Genomic DNA, 14,527 nt, shown 5'->3' with positions numbered 1-14,527 from the left:
TGACATAGGAACATAGGAGCCGGTACAGGCTATGCATACACCAACACCAGTTATTGTGGCACCATGCTAGCTATCCACCTTGAGAATAACCACCTCATGCAGTTGCACATAAGGTCACTAGCAGGAGCACATATGAACGCTGTAAGCAGTGCCGATGAGCTCCTGCTAGTATTTGGTTAATACTTCAAAAGAGCGTTTAGTATTTTACTTTTTAAAATTATTTTATCATCATTTTTTCTATAACTAACAAACTATACCTCAAGCTGACTCATCAATGTCCTGTATTAGCATGATTCCCAACGTCAAACTCGAAGGGTGATCACTACATAATGATTAATTAATTAATGGGGCGCCTCCCAATCCAAAGCGCAGGAGTTTAATTGTTGTGGGCGGTTTTTCGAACCGCTTAATTAGGTGCCGCGAGTTACACGTAACAGAAAAAATGTTTTCTGCAATGTACAATGCCAACATTAAGTCGCAACCAGCCAATAGCACAGCGAATAGCCATGTTAAAATTAGAGGGAGGCAGGGCACGTAACCCGCGTAATATAGTTTTAGGACGCCAAAAGGTTGAAGTTGCTTGTTTATACTCTCTGCTGCTCGCTATAGCCGTGCAAGTTTCACGACAGATTGTACGTAGTACTAGTACCTTCAAAGCTTAACCAGCGCCAGTTGTACAAGACTCTGATAGCTACGTAGGCGTGGACAAGAAGCCATTGACATTTGTGGTAAGCGATATTGTAGCCACACACACCTGCAACGATTAGCTCCCATTAGCTTTTCATTTGCTCAGTTTCACCGGTAATAGGAATAGGCTAATCTAGCCGCTGGCTGTAACTGTAAAAAGCACAATTTTTAATGACAAGCAATTGCAAGAAAATTAACGGTAGCTATTTAAAAAATAATAATGCTGCAAAAATTGTATCTCCAGTGTTCGCAACAGTAACAGTCTGGCTTCTGTAACAGTCTGGCTTCTTCAGACAACCAGGCTATAGGGAGGACTGAATGGCACAATTGATTTTTGAATCATACAGTTTACTTACGTATCATGAAATGTGTAATGCAGACAGATGTTGCTGGTGTGTTGCTATACACTGGCTTCTAAGGTGGTACAATAGCTGCACATATGTCCACAATGTGCTGAGCGTATCCGTCAGCGGGACTCATCCCAGTGCAAATATGGTATAGACCTGTGAACAAATAAAACAGCAGCTTTATAATTTGCTACACTTATAGTAAGTAAATGAGCATCAAAATGTTTACTATGGTAAAATAAGATATTACGTGATGAGCTTAAAAGGAGAATTTGTGCATTATTTAAACATACAGGGTGATCACATGATGAATGTAACGGAAATGTATTAACACTAACTTCAGTTAAAATGCCCTAATATCTAATGTCAACAGTATTGTTTAGCTTTTTTACAACAGTATGGCTTCTTCAAACAACCAGGCTAGGGAGAATCTGATAGTACAATTCATTTTTAAAGTAATACAGTTTTGTTTGCTTACGTGTCAATGTATAGTATATAGGCAGACATTGTCGGTCTGCTGCTGATTTTATTTCATGGATCCTTCACTGCAGTCTCATTCGTGGAACATTTCCCCCCTACTAGTATAGGATTGCGCTGGTATATCTCATGACAAGAAGCAGCAGGATTGGTTTGAAGAGTTTTCTCCTCACTACATAAGCAGTAGCAAAGAACATCAGGATATGCTCAGCATAGCCCCATGTATTGTGGACTCATGGCGCAGTATCGTGCACATTCTTAACGGTTAAGTTGCATGGGACTTTGCTGAGAGTATATCTCTGCAAAATATGGTACAGGCCAGCAAACAAATAAAATAACAGCTCTATAATTTGCTCCAGTAACACCAGACAATAAAATGTTTACTAAAGCCACTTCCACTAGCTAAATCTTTTGTGTCTTGGGACAAACTCAGGGTTAGTAGGTTGGCAGGAATAAGCTACGTAGGTGCCTTCTAACAAGTGGCAAAGCAATCATAATGTAGCTTGGCTATCATTTGACATAAAAATCACTATTTAGCCAACAAAATAATATGGTGAAATATGAGTGTTCCTTACTTTGTGATGAGCTTAGACGCTAACATAGAATTTGTGGCGTTATTTAAATTTACAAGGTGATCAGATGATGAGCTGTTGAGATATAATCCAGCATTTATTAGGTCTGTACCTTGGGCCCGACTAACCTAATGGTTTTTCAATACAAAAGTTTTTTTTTAATGTTCAACATATGGTTTGCTATGTACTCAACTCACATTTCCATAGGTCTGCTCAAGTGGACATGACCTCACCAGCCAATGCTTCAGAGCCGCAGCAGTATACACAAACTGTAAGAAAAAAACACATTTATGACGTACTTCACCTTCATTCTTGTAGACTATTGGTAACAAGAGGCAATCAAGTCTATTGAACTATTTTTCAGGTCTGCATTAAAACTATTGTTGAATGTATTACATTTAACAGTTAATTTGTAGAATCAAAATTAAAGCCAACCATACAAACAACAGGTGTGTTATTGTGTGACATTTTTTTGGGTGTATACTTTGTCTTTTTGATTCTATCAGAAACTTCAAATTCCAACAACAATGTTATGTGCAAATGCACACCACCAGTAGTTACTACAGTGAGTGAGCGGAGCAAGCCAGTTTCAGCTGTGCAACCAACCATCAGAGGTATATTCCGAATGAAAGTTGAACTCACCAGTATTGTACAATTTATACATACAGCCTCAAGCTCACTAGGCAACACAGATACCAACAAATCTACTGAAACCTTAGGTACTAACACTTGCAATATCACAGGAAATTCATAGAAAATTTTATTCTTAGATAACTGTACCAATGAAGGATTTCAGGACAATAGTACCACACCCCATCCACTGGCAACTACCAAAGAGAAATATTTATGGGGGCTATTGAAAGGGAAACAGTACTCACGCCAGAATGTCATCGTCGAGGAAGTATCAGGCAGAGGAAGATCTGCCTTTGCTGCAAAGACCTTCAAGGCTGGGGACTTTGTGTGCGAGTATGGGGGTGTGGTACGTAAGAAACATGGAGAGGATTGGGGGGACCAACGCAATGCCTCCCTAGATATTGGGTGCTACTGCTTAGATGCAACATATGACAATGTTACATATGTTTTTGATGCAGCAGCATCTATCAATGATCCAGGGAGGTACATTAACCATGCAAGAAGAAACTATAACCTAGTCAAAATGTCACCAGTTCTTATTGGAGAGCCTCCACGTGCTGAACTAAAAATTGGGTTTGTAGCCAAGAAAGACATTTCCTATGGAGAGGAATTATTCTTTGATTATGGCTTGAAAAGCCATCCAGATTTTGAATGGATTGGCACAGATGCAGCAAAAATAGCTACAACACTTCAAAAGGTATATTCAACAAGAGCAAGGTAATGCTGCTGCTGCTGCTACCTGTTTGTGCACTGCTAATTGTGTAGATCACAATCTCCAGCGAAAAAGAAGAAGAAACGACCACCGCCAAATCGAACCATTATGAGCTGCCGTGTGCCAGGCTGTACCACCAGAAACGTTTCAAAGTTGGCGGACCATCTTATGAAGCTACACAGTAGTTTAACCACCGAGGAGAGACACCATTATTTAAAACTGGGAAGACAGCACGGACACCGTGTAAGTAGTTACTTTTCAATTATGTAACTATTTCAAGTAATTATTATTTTTGTACCAGCCTCCAGGTGTCAAAATTCAACAGGCAATTCGAAGGGTATTACAATACATCAATTTTATACAGTATTTATTACATTTACCATAACATATAGGCTAGGACACCAATGATGCCAGGTACCCTTACCCAAACAACATTACCTAGCATATGCAGCAGCAACATGGTAAACTAAATGTTTATATATACATGTCAAGTTACTTACATGATGACCATAGCCTGCTGGATCAATGACTATGGCTGTTCAAGCATCACCACCTCAACTTCTTCAATCTAACAACACAGTAAGTTGGAATTTATATTAGTATTTTACTTACGTAAATAGACACAGAGTGCCAGTTTCTCAACTGTTCCTAAAGTTCCTCAACCTAACAACACGGTACGTAAGTTAGAATTTTTATTAGTATTTGACTTACAACTTACATAAATAGACACAACTGGTTGTACAGTGTGCCGGAGTCTCCACTGTTCCTCAAGTTCCTCGACCTAACAACATGGTACGTAAGTTAGCATTTTTATTTATTTGACTTACAACTTATGTAAATAGACTCAAATTGTTAAACAGACTACCGGCTTGTCCACTGCTCCTCAAGTTCCTCAATCCAACAGCGTGGTAGGTTAGACATCCTTTAGAGCTTGTATACCTGTAATTATTGTTGTACTGTAGGGTATCATCGAATCAATGGCTACAGCTGCTCCAGTACCTGCATTCCAAAGGTCTATGGAAAGTAACAGCATGGTAAGGCTGAACTCTACAGCTGTATAACACTAATTGATTGATGATGCTCACAGGATCAACCAGCCACCCCTTGCACGATGACTGCTACTCATAGTAAATCATCCAATGATTACAACCTGGTAAGATTAAGTACATTTTGTGATTGCATAGTTTTATACACCGTCATCCACAACAGCCTAAAGAATTTGACTATGAAGGCTTCCAAACATATTTAAAGGTGTCATACAGCAAAAATCCAACTACTGCAAAATCCATAGCAAGGGATGTCAACTTGTACCTCGGCAGAGCAGAAGGAAGCAATTGCGATATTTTGAAGCTTCTAAACATAACAGAGCTTGAAAGGTTTATGGAAATAATGAAGGACCCGAAGCAACTGAAATTCAAGCCAAGCACACGGAAAGAGAAGCTGAACAGAATTAAATTAGCAATAAAATTTGCTAAACGCAGTATTGATGATGCACAGCTGTACTACAAGGCAAACAGGGTCATCGATTCCATCGAGGAATGGGTTCATGGGCTCAACAAAGATGTGAGTCTACAGAAACAAGAACGTGGCCTAGTAGTGAGAGAGATTTTACCACATCTGCAAGACCCGAACGAATTTTTGAATGACCAGGAGGTATAAATATATGCCGACTCTCCGATTGTTATTAAATTGTGATATACATATGTAGGTAAAGGCTAAGCTAAGCAAGGCATTTGAGAATGCTTCCAGTGGACATTGTAACAAAGAAGAAATCGATACAATAACTGCATATGCAGCAGCAGCCACCATTTATGGAAATGGGCAGAGGTCAGGAGCTATTTCAAACCTCACCGTCGCAGAATTTGAAATGCGCGAGGAGAGCTATAGTGAAGAATCAGGAGATATGGTGGTTATTCCATGTGTACACCATAAGACAGGGTCACAGGGGCTGGCTTATCTAGTGATTAGTGAGGAAGTTGATGACATGATACAATACTACCATGACAACATACGGCAGATGATTACTCCTGCAGCCAATTGTGAACATTACCTCTTCTTGACTCGAAGTGGTGAACAATATGATCAGGTGTATCGACGAATCAAAAACACATTAGGGACAAAGTCTATGACTCCACCTCAGCCTGGTTTATACAGAGTGCTGATTTCCAGTGAGGCTAGACGTCACCTAGATGAAATGAAGAGACGCAAGACAGTAAAACACCTCAGTCACAGTGCACAGACAAGTGAGACATACTATGAATATATGAACAATGTTGATGCCACAGAGGCACACGCAAACATCCGCACTCTATCTGCACTGCGACGGTGGAAGCAGCATGAGGCAAAGCTTTTGACATCTAGATGGCCTCTATCTGGTGACCCTCCAGCTATTAAAGATATAAGAAATTTCATTAAAGAAAATCATATCACAAGAACATCAAAAGAGATTTTAGCCAAATGGCAACAGCTTCATAATAGTGAATATATTTAATGTGAATGTACCTGTGCATTGTACAGTACGTGGTAACTTATTATTGCGACAGTTTCAAACTTACACAATATTATATCCACATGAAGTGCATGATACCTCATTGCATGACAGCGTGTGCCTGGTGTATCAGAATTCTGTCATGAGTTAATTCAGGAAGCGATTAACTGGGAGGGGGGTCCATGAAACCCTTTTACCCCACCCCTGCCTTGTTGATGGTGTTCACAGGGTTGACCAGTCTCCAATTTCTCCAATGTTGAACAGCAAATGATGAAATGTCAACATATAAAGAGGGTAAAGGGTGAAGTTTCTATAGATTTTTCAATACGTCCAGTGTCCAAAGGGTGGTCCACAATCGTCTTCCAGTCAATATAACCTGGCTATCTAAAACGGTCACAAATGGTCACAGGGACCAGTGACTAAAACTGACATCTACGTTTATTTCCAATACAGAGGTAGGGTACAAAATCAATGCCCTCTTCAATGCAGTATGGAGAAGTTGTAGAAGTACTTAGCAGTAAAAAAAGGACACCTGTATGGGATGAAAAATGTTGACATATAAAGGCAGCATCAAGACAAAAATCACAGACAGAAGCTTAAGGCACATATATAGATAGACCTCAAGCTCAATGTACTAAGTCTATATATGCTGAATTTAAAATGATTTGTATTTTACATTATGTAGCACATAACTTGCATATTGTGTACATTAAGAAAACTAAACTGGCGTACGTACGCAGTAAACCGCCTCTTAGGGTGATAGATCGCCACACATGTATGCTACAATGATAATACAGCAAGCTGCTAATATTAAAAGCGTGCTTGATGCTATTTACGTACTCACTTGTCCTTCCAACCGTCTTCCAGTCAACTTCATCTTCCAGTCAATATATAACCTGGCTATCTAAAACGGTCACAAATGGTCACAGGGACCAGTGACTAAAACTGACATCTACGTTCATTTCCAATACGGAGGTAGGGTACAAAATCAATGCCCTCTTCACTGCAGTATGGAGAGGTTGTAGAAGTACTTAGCAGTAAAAAAAGGACACCTGTATGGGATGAAAAATGTTGACATATAAAGGCAGCATCAAGACAAAAATCACAGACAGAAGCTTAAGGCACATATATAGATAGACCTCAAGCTCAATGTACTAAGTCTATATATGCTGAATTTAAAATAATTATTAAGCCTACGGTTTGTATTTTACATTATGTAGCACATAACTTGCATATTGTGTACATTAAGAAAACTAAACTGGCGTACGTACGCAGTAAACCGCCTCTTAGGGTGATAGATCGCCACACATGTATGCCACATAATACAGCAAGCAGCTAATATTAAAAGCGTGCTTGATGTTATTTACGTACTCACTTGTCCTTCCAACCGTAGAAGCCCACTATCAATTTGAAGGGTAGTGTTACATGTGTATGGTTATCTGACTTACATGTACAGCGCAGAGTCCCTACTTCATTACTACTACTGCTGCTCCAGCATACGCATATATACCAAGGGTTCAGGGAAGTAATAGCATGGTAAATTAGAACTCTATAACATTTAAAGCATACCTTTTCAGGGGCAGATCCAGACATTTTAAAAGGGGGTTCCACACTGGAATTGCAACTTCAGCCTAATTGTAAGTGTAAGACCAGAAAAAATGGTCATCACCTGCTGACAATAGTTGCCTGCTATGTTGCTCCTCTTAAGAATACTGTGACTGCTCTATTAGAGTGTCTCGAGTAAGAGAGGCTCTTTTAAAAGGGGGATGGGGTTCCATGACACCCTTTAACCCCCCCTCACCCCTGGATCAGCCCCTCCTTATTGATGATGTTCACAGGGTTGACCAGCGTCCAATCCAATCTGTCCAATGTTGAATAGCAAAGGATGTCAGTTTGTACCTCAGTAGAGCTGTTTAAATTTTTCTGTGGATTTTTCAATACATCTAGTGTGCAAAGGGTGGTTCACAATCGTCTTCCAGTCAATATATAACCTGGCTATCTAAAACGGTCACAAATGGTCACAGGGACCAGTGACTAAAACTGACATCTATGTTCATTTCCAATACAGAGGTATATAGGGTACAAAATCAATGCACTCTTCACTGCAGTACGGAGAGTTTGTAGAAGTACCTAGCAGTAAAAAGAGGACACCTGTATGGGATGAAAATGTCAACATATAAAGGTGGCATCAAGACAAAAATCACAGACAGAAGCTTAAGGCACATATATAGATAGACCTCAAGCTCAATGTACTAAGTCTATATATGTTGAATTTAAAATAATTATTAAGCCTATGGTTTGTATTTTAAATTATGTAGCACATAACTTGCATATTGTGTACATTAAGAAAACTAAACTGGGGTACGTACGCAGTAAACCGCCTCTTAGGGTGATAGATCGCCACACATGTATGCTACAATAATAATACAGCAAGCTGCTAATAGTAAAAGCGTGCTTGATGCTATTTACGTACTCACTTGTCCTTCCAACCGTAGAGGCCCACTATCATTTTGAATGTAAGCAGCTGGGGCTACACGTGGCTGCCGTTTTATGTTTTTACATGGCACGTGATTCTAACCGGCTGATAATTTTACGTTGCTTTAATTTTAACGGTTAAACATACGTGAAATTTCCAACCGACTAGCTATACCTAAGGGTGCTTTGCTAAGAGCTGTGCTCAACTATGGTCAAATCTAAAACCTGTACTGGCACCAGCAGGCTACCACACGCAGTGACGTCAAATATAATGACGTAATTAGTAACCAAGAGCATGCGTGACGCGCATATGTTGACATGATTCCAGCAACATAAACCACGTCTAGTACAGGTAGAAATAGTGATGTTCTCGCTTCGTATGTGCATCCTAGAATTGGGTTATTGTTTCCTAAAACTACTCATTTTAGCCAGCTTTGTGTAATATACTGTGAATCTATTCAGGCATTTAACAAGCCTGACAATTGCCTACATAAAACAGGATATTGCAAGAGAAAATACTTTTTTTATGCATCATTGGGAATTCATATAAGACTAAAAGCTTTAATTTGTACTTTAGTGACTCTACTGATGAATTTTACTCTAAATAATGATGTCCACAAAGATATGGCTGATTCAGAACCAGACTTTTCTTCTAAAAGGTGTGACAAGCAGCCAAGCAAGTGTGAAACAGGCCAGCAAAAATTGGTATGATTGCTATATAGCTGTGTAATGTTCAACGTATGTAACTACATTTGATAGTTATACCACATGTTTAATTCTATACAGGTTAGCTCACATCTGCCAAGCAGTAACAGTTTTCTCTTAGTAAGCACATCAATTGTTACAATAAACATCTATCATTATTATTCCACATATATTCAGGAAACAAACAGAGTTCTCTCAGAACTCCAGCCACCGCTGTCTGATGACTTTAATTTCAAAGGTTTTATGGCATACATTTTGACCACAGCTGGAGTAAGTAGGAATAAGGCAACTGCAAATTCTATTGTGTTGGATCTGATCCGCTTTTATGAAGTAACAACACAATCATCCAAGGACTGCTTTGGCAAGATAGACACACTACTAACCAGATCCAACCTGGAGGCATTCCTAGAGTACATCAGAGAAGAAAAATATTATAAACCAGCAGCAATTACTGAACAAATATGGAGACTACAATTTGCTATTAAATACATCATGGATCTAACTAACAGAAAAGACTACTACACTAGAGGAAGCCATTTGCTGAAACTGTTAACAGATCAGAATCTTTCACTGTCACATAAAGCCAGCAAACGGCAAAGTAGAAGCATTGAAAAATGGTCATGTGTTGAAAGTGAAAAAGTGAGGGAGTAATGTGTGTGATATTATGTTAAATTTCTGGTCACACGTAATATATTTTATATAATACATATGCAGTATACACATCATACAGTATGTCACATGCATATAGATATGTGCATTTAGTCAGTGATATTATACATTATGATGGTAATGTAGGTTAATGGACCAAAAGGAGATATATCCATGGCAGAGACGCATAAAATATTACCACCTTTATGCAGCTCAAGTGATACTTCTACATCATCCAATGCACAAAGTAGCCAAGAAAAAAGAATAGTACAATATTCGGTATAGTATTAAGTGTTTCTCTGGCCAATTGTAATATTCTCACCTGCACAGGATGCTTTAGCTGCAATACAATCCATATATGATGACTCAAATGAAAGTGATGCCAGCACAGATGATGCTAATAACATTAGTCCTGTGATCACAAGCACAAGCACCGAGAGCATTATGTCAGATACAGTAAGAATAGTCATCGTATTTAGATGTGTACTCTTTGTGACTGTATCATGTAGGCAAGCACTGGGACACAAACAAGCATATGGTCAAGTGATGACAGCACTTCCATTTGCAGTGATGAATCAAACAGTGATGACAATCATCAATTTACTTCTGATGCAGGTGGTGATATTTCCATCATTGACAATGATATAGGAAGCAAAGGTCCATCAAACTTTGACTTAATACATGGAGTGAAAGACTGCAATGTGCAGCTTCAAAATTATAAATTCAATTTTACTGGCTTTGCAAGATATTTAGAGGGTATTGCAGGAGGAAACAGAAATAAAGACGCTTCAAAAGCTATTGTCCGTGATGTCCAAATGTTTTTTCAGGCAACACCAGCCACATCTAACAGTGACATTGATCGATTATTCAATAAATCAAATCTTGAAATGTTTTTTCAAAAACTCTTATCTGACAGGGAGTACAAACCCACCACTTTATCAGAGAAAATACGACGCATGAAGCTGGCAATAAAGTATGTGATCCATGCTGAGGATTCCATGATGACAAATAAAGAGCTATTTATTAAAGGAAGTAGATTGCTAGAGTTATTGACACAGTGGTGCCTTTCTCTGTCCAAAGCAATTGCATTACAGCGACAACAGCATTCTCTCACAATCACTGAACAATTACCGTTAGTGTTGGATCCACAGGAATTCTTAGAAAATAGAAAGGTATGGAGTAAAACAGTGATCATGGTTACAACTGATCAAATCATTTTTATACTTCTACAGGTTCAACATAACGTGCAAGAAGCAAGAACAGTATTGGGTGAAGGATTTGATAAACCAGCTGCTAAAATTCTGACTGCATATGCTGCTGCATGCGTAGTCTATGGAAATGGACAAAGGTCTGGAGTTGTTACAAATTTGAGGATTGTAGAATTCAACCAACGCCAACCATGTGATCATGACACTGATAAAGTGGTGATAAATTGCCTGCACCATAAGACTGGACCTCAGGGGATTGCACATCTAGTAGTGACTCGTGATATTGAACAGTTGTTGGTTGACTATTACAACAAAGTTCGGCGGAAGATAAGGACATTTAACTTTTCTAATTCAAACAGATTTTTCCTAACAACCAATGGCTCTCTTTATACACAAGTGTATCGTAGAATTAAGGAGGCTCTATCTGTAGGACGTTTAAAACCTCCCAGGCCAAAAGACTACAGAATTTTGGTAGCCACAGATGCTGCAAGGGAGCTGAATGATGCAGATTTAAGAAGAGTAGCAAAACACCTTTGCCACAGTACAGAAACAAGTAGGCGATATTACCAGTTTAGCAACACAAATGATTCATTGCTGGCTCATCAAGCTCTACAAAATCTTTCTGAAAGACGAAAATGGTCTACACAACACATCACAGCATTGCTTAAAGAGTGGCCACTAAGCAATAGTCCACCAGGTTTAATGGTGTGTAGAGAGATTGCCAAGAACTATAAAATGAATCGAACTGGAAAGGATGTTCTGGACAAATGGAGACAATTGCAAAAATCTCTTTAGCAATTCCACATTCATGTTCACAGCAATCATTGTATGTAATATTGTGTGCTGAAACTATTATAATTGGAGAGCTGTTTGCAGTAGTACAATTGTTTAAGTTGGGCTAATTATACTGTCTGCAAGTTTCCACTCTATACATGAGATGTCCATTGTCCTGTACTAAAACAAACAAACAAACAAACAAAAAAATGTATAAAACGCTGGGCATGTATGGTTAATTTATCAATCTAGAAAGCTAAATGTATAGTATAGATTGTGAGAGCCCTTCAATACAATACATATGTCATGGTGATCATGCACATTCCAACACAATAACTTTTTAAGAGTTCAGCTTGAATATTCTTAAAAGCTCATGCAATACCCTAATACAACATACACCTATCATTAGCATATAGCTAGGTGATTCAAATGTAATATTTATTTTTAATGGATATAAGTGTAATGTATGTTACAGAAGTGTCCAGAAGTGTATTTGGTCTTAACTTGCACCACAAAGCCAATTAAAAGCTTACTAAGTGATAACAATTTAATTGTCATAGTAGATTGGTATAAAAACTATGAGTCAAGGAAGTTTGAAAAAATATGTGCCCACATACCCTGTTTTTACAGGCCCAGTCACATACAGTGAATGCAATACTTTGGCATGTAGAATCCACTTCACCCTTAAAGATTATTAATGACATGCAATTGATTTACTAATGGCATCTACTATCATGACATGTAGCTAGGATGTCACAGAAATTGTTAGATCAGTACATAAAATTGACTCACAATAGACAGTAAAAAGTAGCTATGGTTACATGCAAGACAATGGTTAGCACATTTAATGAGTGCAAACCTATGCTTAATATATATATATATATATATATATATATATATATATAATGATCAGTCTGATAAGTAATTTCAGAAATGTAGCAAAAAAAATTGATTGTATCTAAGTTGACTCACAATAGATATTGAGATGTAGCCTATATGCAAGGACACACTATTAAAAGCTAATGGTCGCAACTGGCTAAGTATCCTTGGAATGGTCAAAAATGGTCGCAAATACTTTCTAAATGGTCGCAATGGTCACCTGTAACGTATTTAATGGTCGCAAATGGTTTGATTTTTTTTTAAATGGTCGCATGTCCGGGGCCCTAACCCTAACCCTAACCCTAACCCTAAGTATAATGGCCACTAAAGAGAAGCCCACTGAAGAACAGACTAAATCACAGATCACAGAAGAACACCCCCCAGAAGTTAAGATGCCACAAGAACAGAAAGAACAACCCCCAGAGAGACAGATTGACAGAAGCAAAAGAGATAGATCAAATTCAGTAGAATGTCTAGAAGATGAAATAAGTAAGAAGGCCAAACTAGCAACCAGGACAGATGATAGCCACACCCCTAACAATAACCCTATTCCTCCGGCAGTCATCCCTGAAAGCTCAGCCAGTGAATCAACTAACCATCCAGAAATTGAAACGATGCCTTTTGACAAACTACTTGAAACCTATCGAATCAACCAGAGCAAGCTGTTCAAGATTAACCACCACCTCCAATTTTTGAGAGAATCTTTGAAGAAGTACACCATACCCAAGGGATTGCAAATCAACAAGGAATACCAAGTAATAGATGAAACTGAAGACTTTAGAAAAGCAATACGAAACATACTTATGAACGCAGAGATTGACACCACCACAGCCATTATCGAACACTACGAAGATCTAGAAGTTATTATCAAACACAACACGGAAGCCCTCATGAAAAGAATAAAAGAATTAACACCTACTATCCAAAATGCAGAAAAGAGAATAGAATCTATTGACCAACCAATCGAAACCATGCACGAGAAATTAACAGAAAAGAGAGACAAGAAAATGAAAGAACTACAGACACATATACAGAGAACAGAGAAATATGTTAACAAGAGGAATGAACCTAGAAAATTGAAGCGTCCAGACACCAGAAAGCAACCTCGATACCAACACTCTTATCAAGAACAATACTCAAGATATCCATCACAACCAAAACAACAACTACCTCAACAACAATCTAAAACCAAGACCTATGCAGCAGCTGTAACTATGAAGCCAAACACTGATCAACAAATCTCTTCACCAACAAATCATCAACCAAACACAGATCTTCAACAAGCAAAGCCCGACAAGAACCTCATAGAATTGATAACCAACATAGTGCAAAATGTATTAAGTCAAATGTTACCAGCCACTGCAGATTTGAGAACACTTCTAGCAAAGTAAGCCATTTCCTGATCAAACACGTTCTGATGACTAAGCCAGTTCCTGATTTGACACGATTCTAATGACTCAGCCACTTCATACCTATATAAGAAACACACACACACATACACAACAGAACTGAAGAAGGCATTAGGCCGAAACCGGTTTTCTGTTATTAGAGTGTTTTTATTGCTGTTATTTAAGTATTTTGCCTTTGTTGTATTGTTATTCTTAATCACTATTTGTTCTAACTGTGAGTACTCAAGATGGATAAGTATGTAACAAAACCAACTTGGAGAGAAAGAGCAGAAAGAAAACAGAGAGCAGCTATAGACAGGTTAAATAAATCACCTGCCCTTATGGAGATCCCTATGGCATCAAGTATAATGGCCACTAAAGAGAAGCCCACTGAAGAACAGACTAAATCACAGATCACAGAAGAACACCCCCCAGAAGTTAAGATGCCACAAGAACAGAAAGAACAACCCCCAGAGAGACAGATTGACAGAAGCAAAAGAGATAGATCAAATTCAGTAGAATGTCTAGAAGATG

General features: G+C 38.5%; 3 protein-coding genes and 2 long non-coding RNA genes across 11 annotated transcripts; 3 read left to right on the top strand and 2 right to left on the bottom strand.

Moving 5' to 3' along the window:
- Nucleotides 1–840: 840 nt before the first annotated feature.
- On the bottom strand, nt 841–5,831 carry LOC136257508 (uncharacterized). 3 transcript variants are annotated; one of them, XR_010702039.1, is made up of 9 exons: nt 4,428–5,831; nt 4,256–4,367; nt 4,147–4,209; nt 4,041–4,091; nt 3,929–3,996; nt 2,281–2,352; nt 1,513–1,683; nt 1,044–1,190; nt 841–989 (listed from the first exon to the last, which is right to left on the bottom strand). It is a non-coding gene; the product is annotated as an uncharacterized lncRNA (long non-coding RNA). The 3 variants fall into 3 exon arrangements; XR_010702038.1 differs by lacking the exon at nt 1,513–1,683 and having other exon boundaries at nt 4,256–4,384; nt 4,428–5,828; XR_010702037.1 differs by lacking the exon at nt 1,513–1,683 and having other exon boundaries at nt 4,428–5,658.
- Nucleotides 2,291–5,998, top strand: LOC136257506 (uncharacterized; the record flags this gene model as incomplete). The annotated part of the gene is given in 17 exon segments (XM_066050729.1): nt 2,291–2,354; nt 2,402–2,447; nt 2,500–2,532; nt 2,590–2,697; nt 2,752–2,802; nt 2,854–3,433; nt 3,482–3,671; nt 3,730–3,765; nt 3,821–3,889; nt 3,942–4,007; nt 4,049–4,102; nt 4,155–4,220; nt 4,271–4,336; nt 4,391–4,462; nt 4,516–4,581; nt 4,638–5,081; nt 5,137–5,998. Coding segments are annotated over 17 exon segments (2,778 nt in total). The 3' UTR covers nt 5,920–5,998.
- Nucleotides 5,991–12,617, bottom strand: LOC136257509 (uncharacterized). Of its 5 annotated transcripts, none has more exons than XR_010702041.1 (8): nt 10,067–12,617; nt 8,394–9,501; nt 7,486–8,067; nt 7,292–7,402; nt 6,867–6,968; nt 6,761–6,820; nt 6,347–6,448; nt 5,991–6,300 (listed from the first exon to the last, which is right to left on the bottom strand). It is a non-coding gene; the product is annotated as an uncharacterized lncRNA (long non-coding RNA). The 5 variants fall into 5 exon arrangements; XR_010702042.1 differs by having other exon boundaries at nt 6,761–6,968; nt 7,292–7,316; nt 7,365–7,402; XR_010702043.1 differs by having other exon boundaries at nt 6,761–6,968; nt 7,486–7,915; nt 7,962–8,067.
- On the top strand, nt 10,206–11,915 carry LOC136257507 (uncharacterized). The gene is made up of 2 exons (XM_066050730.1): nt 10,206–10,916; nt 10,977–11,915. Exons 1-2 carry the CDS (start codon nt 10,560–10,562, stop codon nt 11,745–11,747), a joined length of 1,128 nt encoding a protein of 375 aa, XP_065906802.1. The 5' UTR covers nt 10,206–10,559; the 3' UTR covers nt 11,748–11,915.
- Nucleotides 12,618–12,922: 305 nt separating the features above from the next.
- Nucleotides 12,923–13,996, top strand: LOC136259480 (uncharacterized). The gene has a single exon (XM_066052967.1). It carries the CDS (start codon nt 12,923–12,925, stop codon nt 13,994–13,996), a length of 1,074 nt encoding a protein of 357 aa, XP_065909039.1.
- Nucleotides 13,997–14,527: the final 531 nt, after the last annotated feature.

Source organism: Dysidea avara, chromosome 6 (assembly GCF_963678975.1).
Source record: "Dysidea avara chromosome 6, odDysAvar1.4, whole genome shotgun sequence".
Lineage (NCBI taxonomy): Eukaryota > Metazoa > Porifera > Demospongiae > Dictyoceratida > Dysideidae > Dysidea > Dysidea avara.
The sequence above is the reverse complement of the archived record's forward strand: the minus strand, read 5'-3'. Positions and strand labels throughout refer to the sequence as shown.

Coding starts and splice junctions, on each gene's coding strand:
- LOC136257507 (XM_066050730.1), top strand. CDS start 10,560: ATGTTTTTTCAGGCAACACCAGCCACATCTAACAGTGACATTGATCGA. Junction 10,917..10,976: donor AATTCTTAGAAAATAGAAAG/GTATGGAGTAAA, acceptor ATACTTCTACAG/GTTCAACATAACGTGCAAGA.
- LOC136259480 (XM_066052967.1), top strand. CDS start 12,923: ATGGCCACTAAAGAGAAGCCCACTGAAGAACAGACTAAATCACAGATC.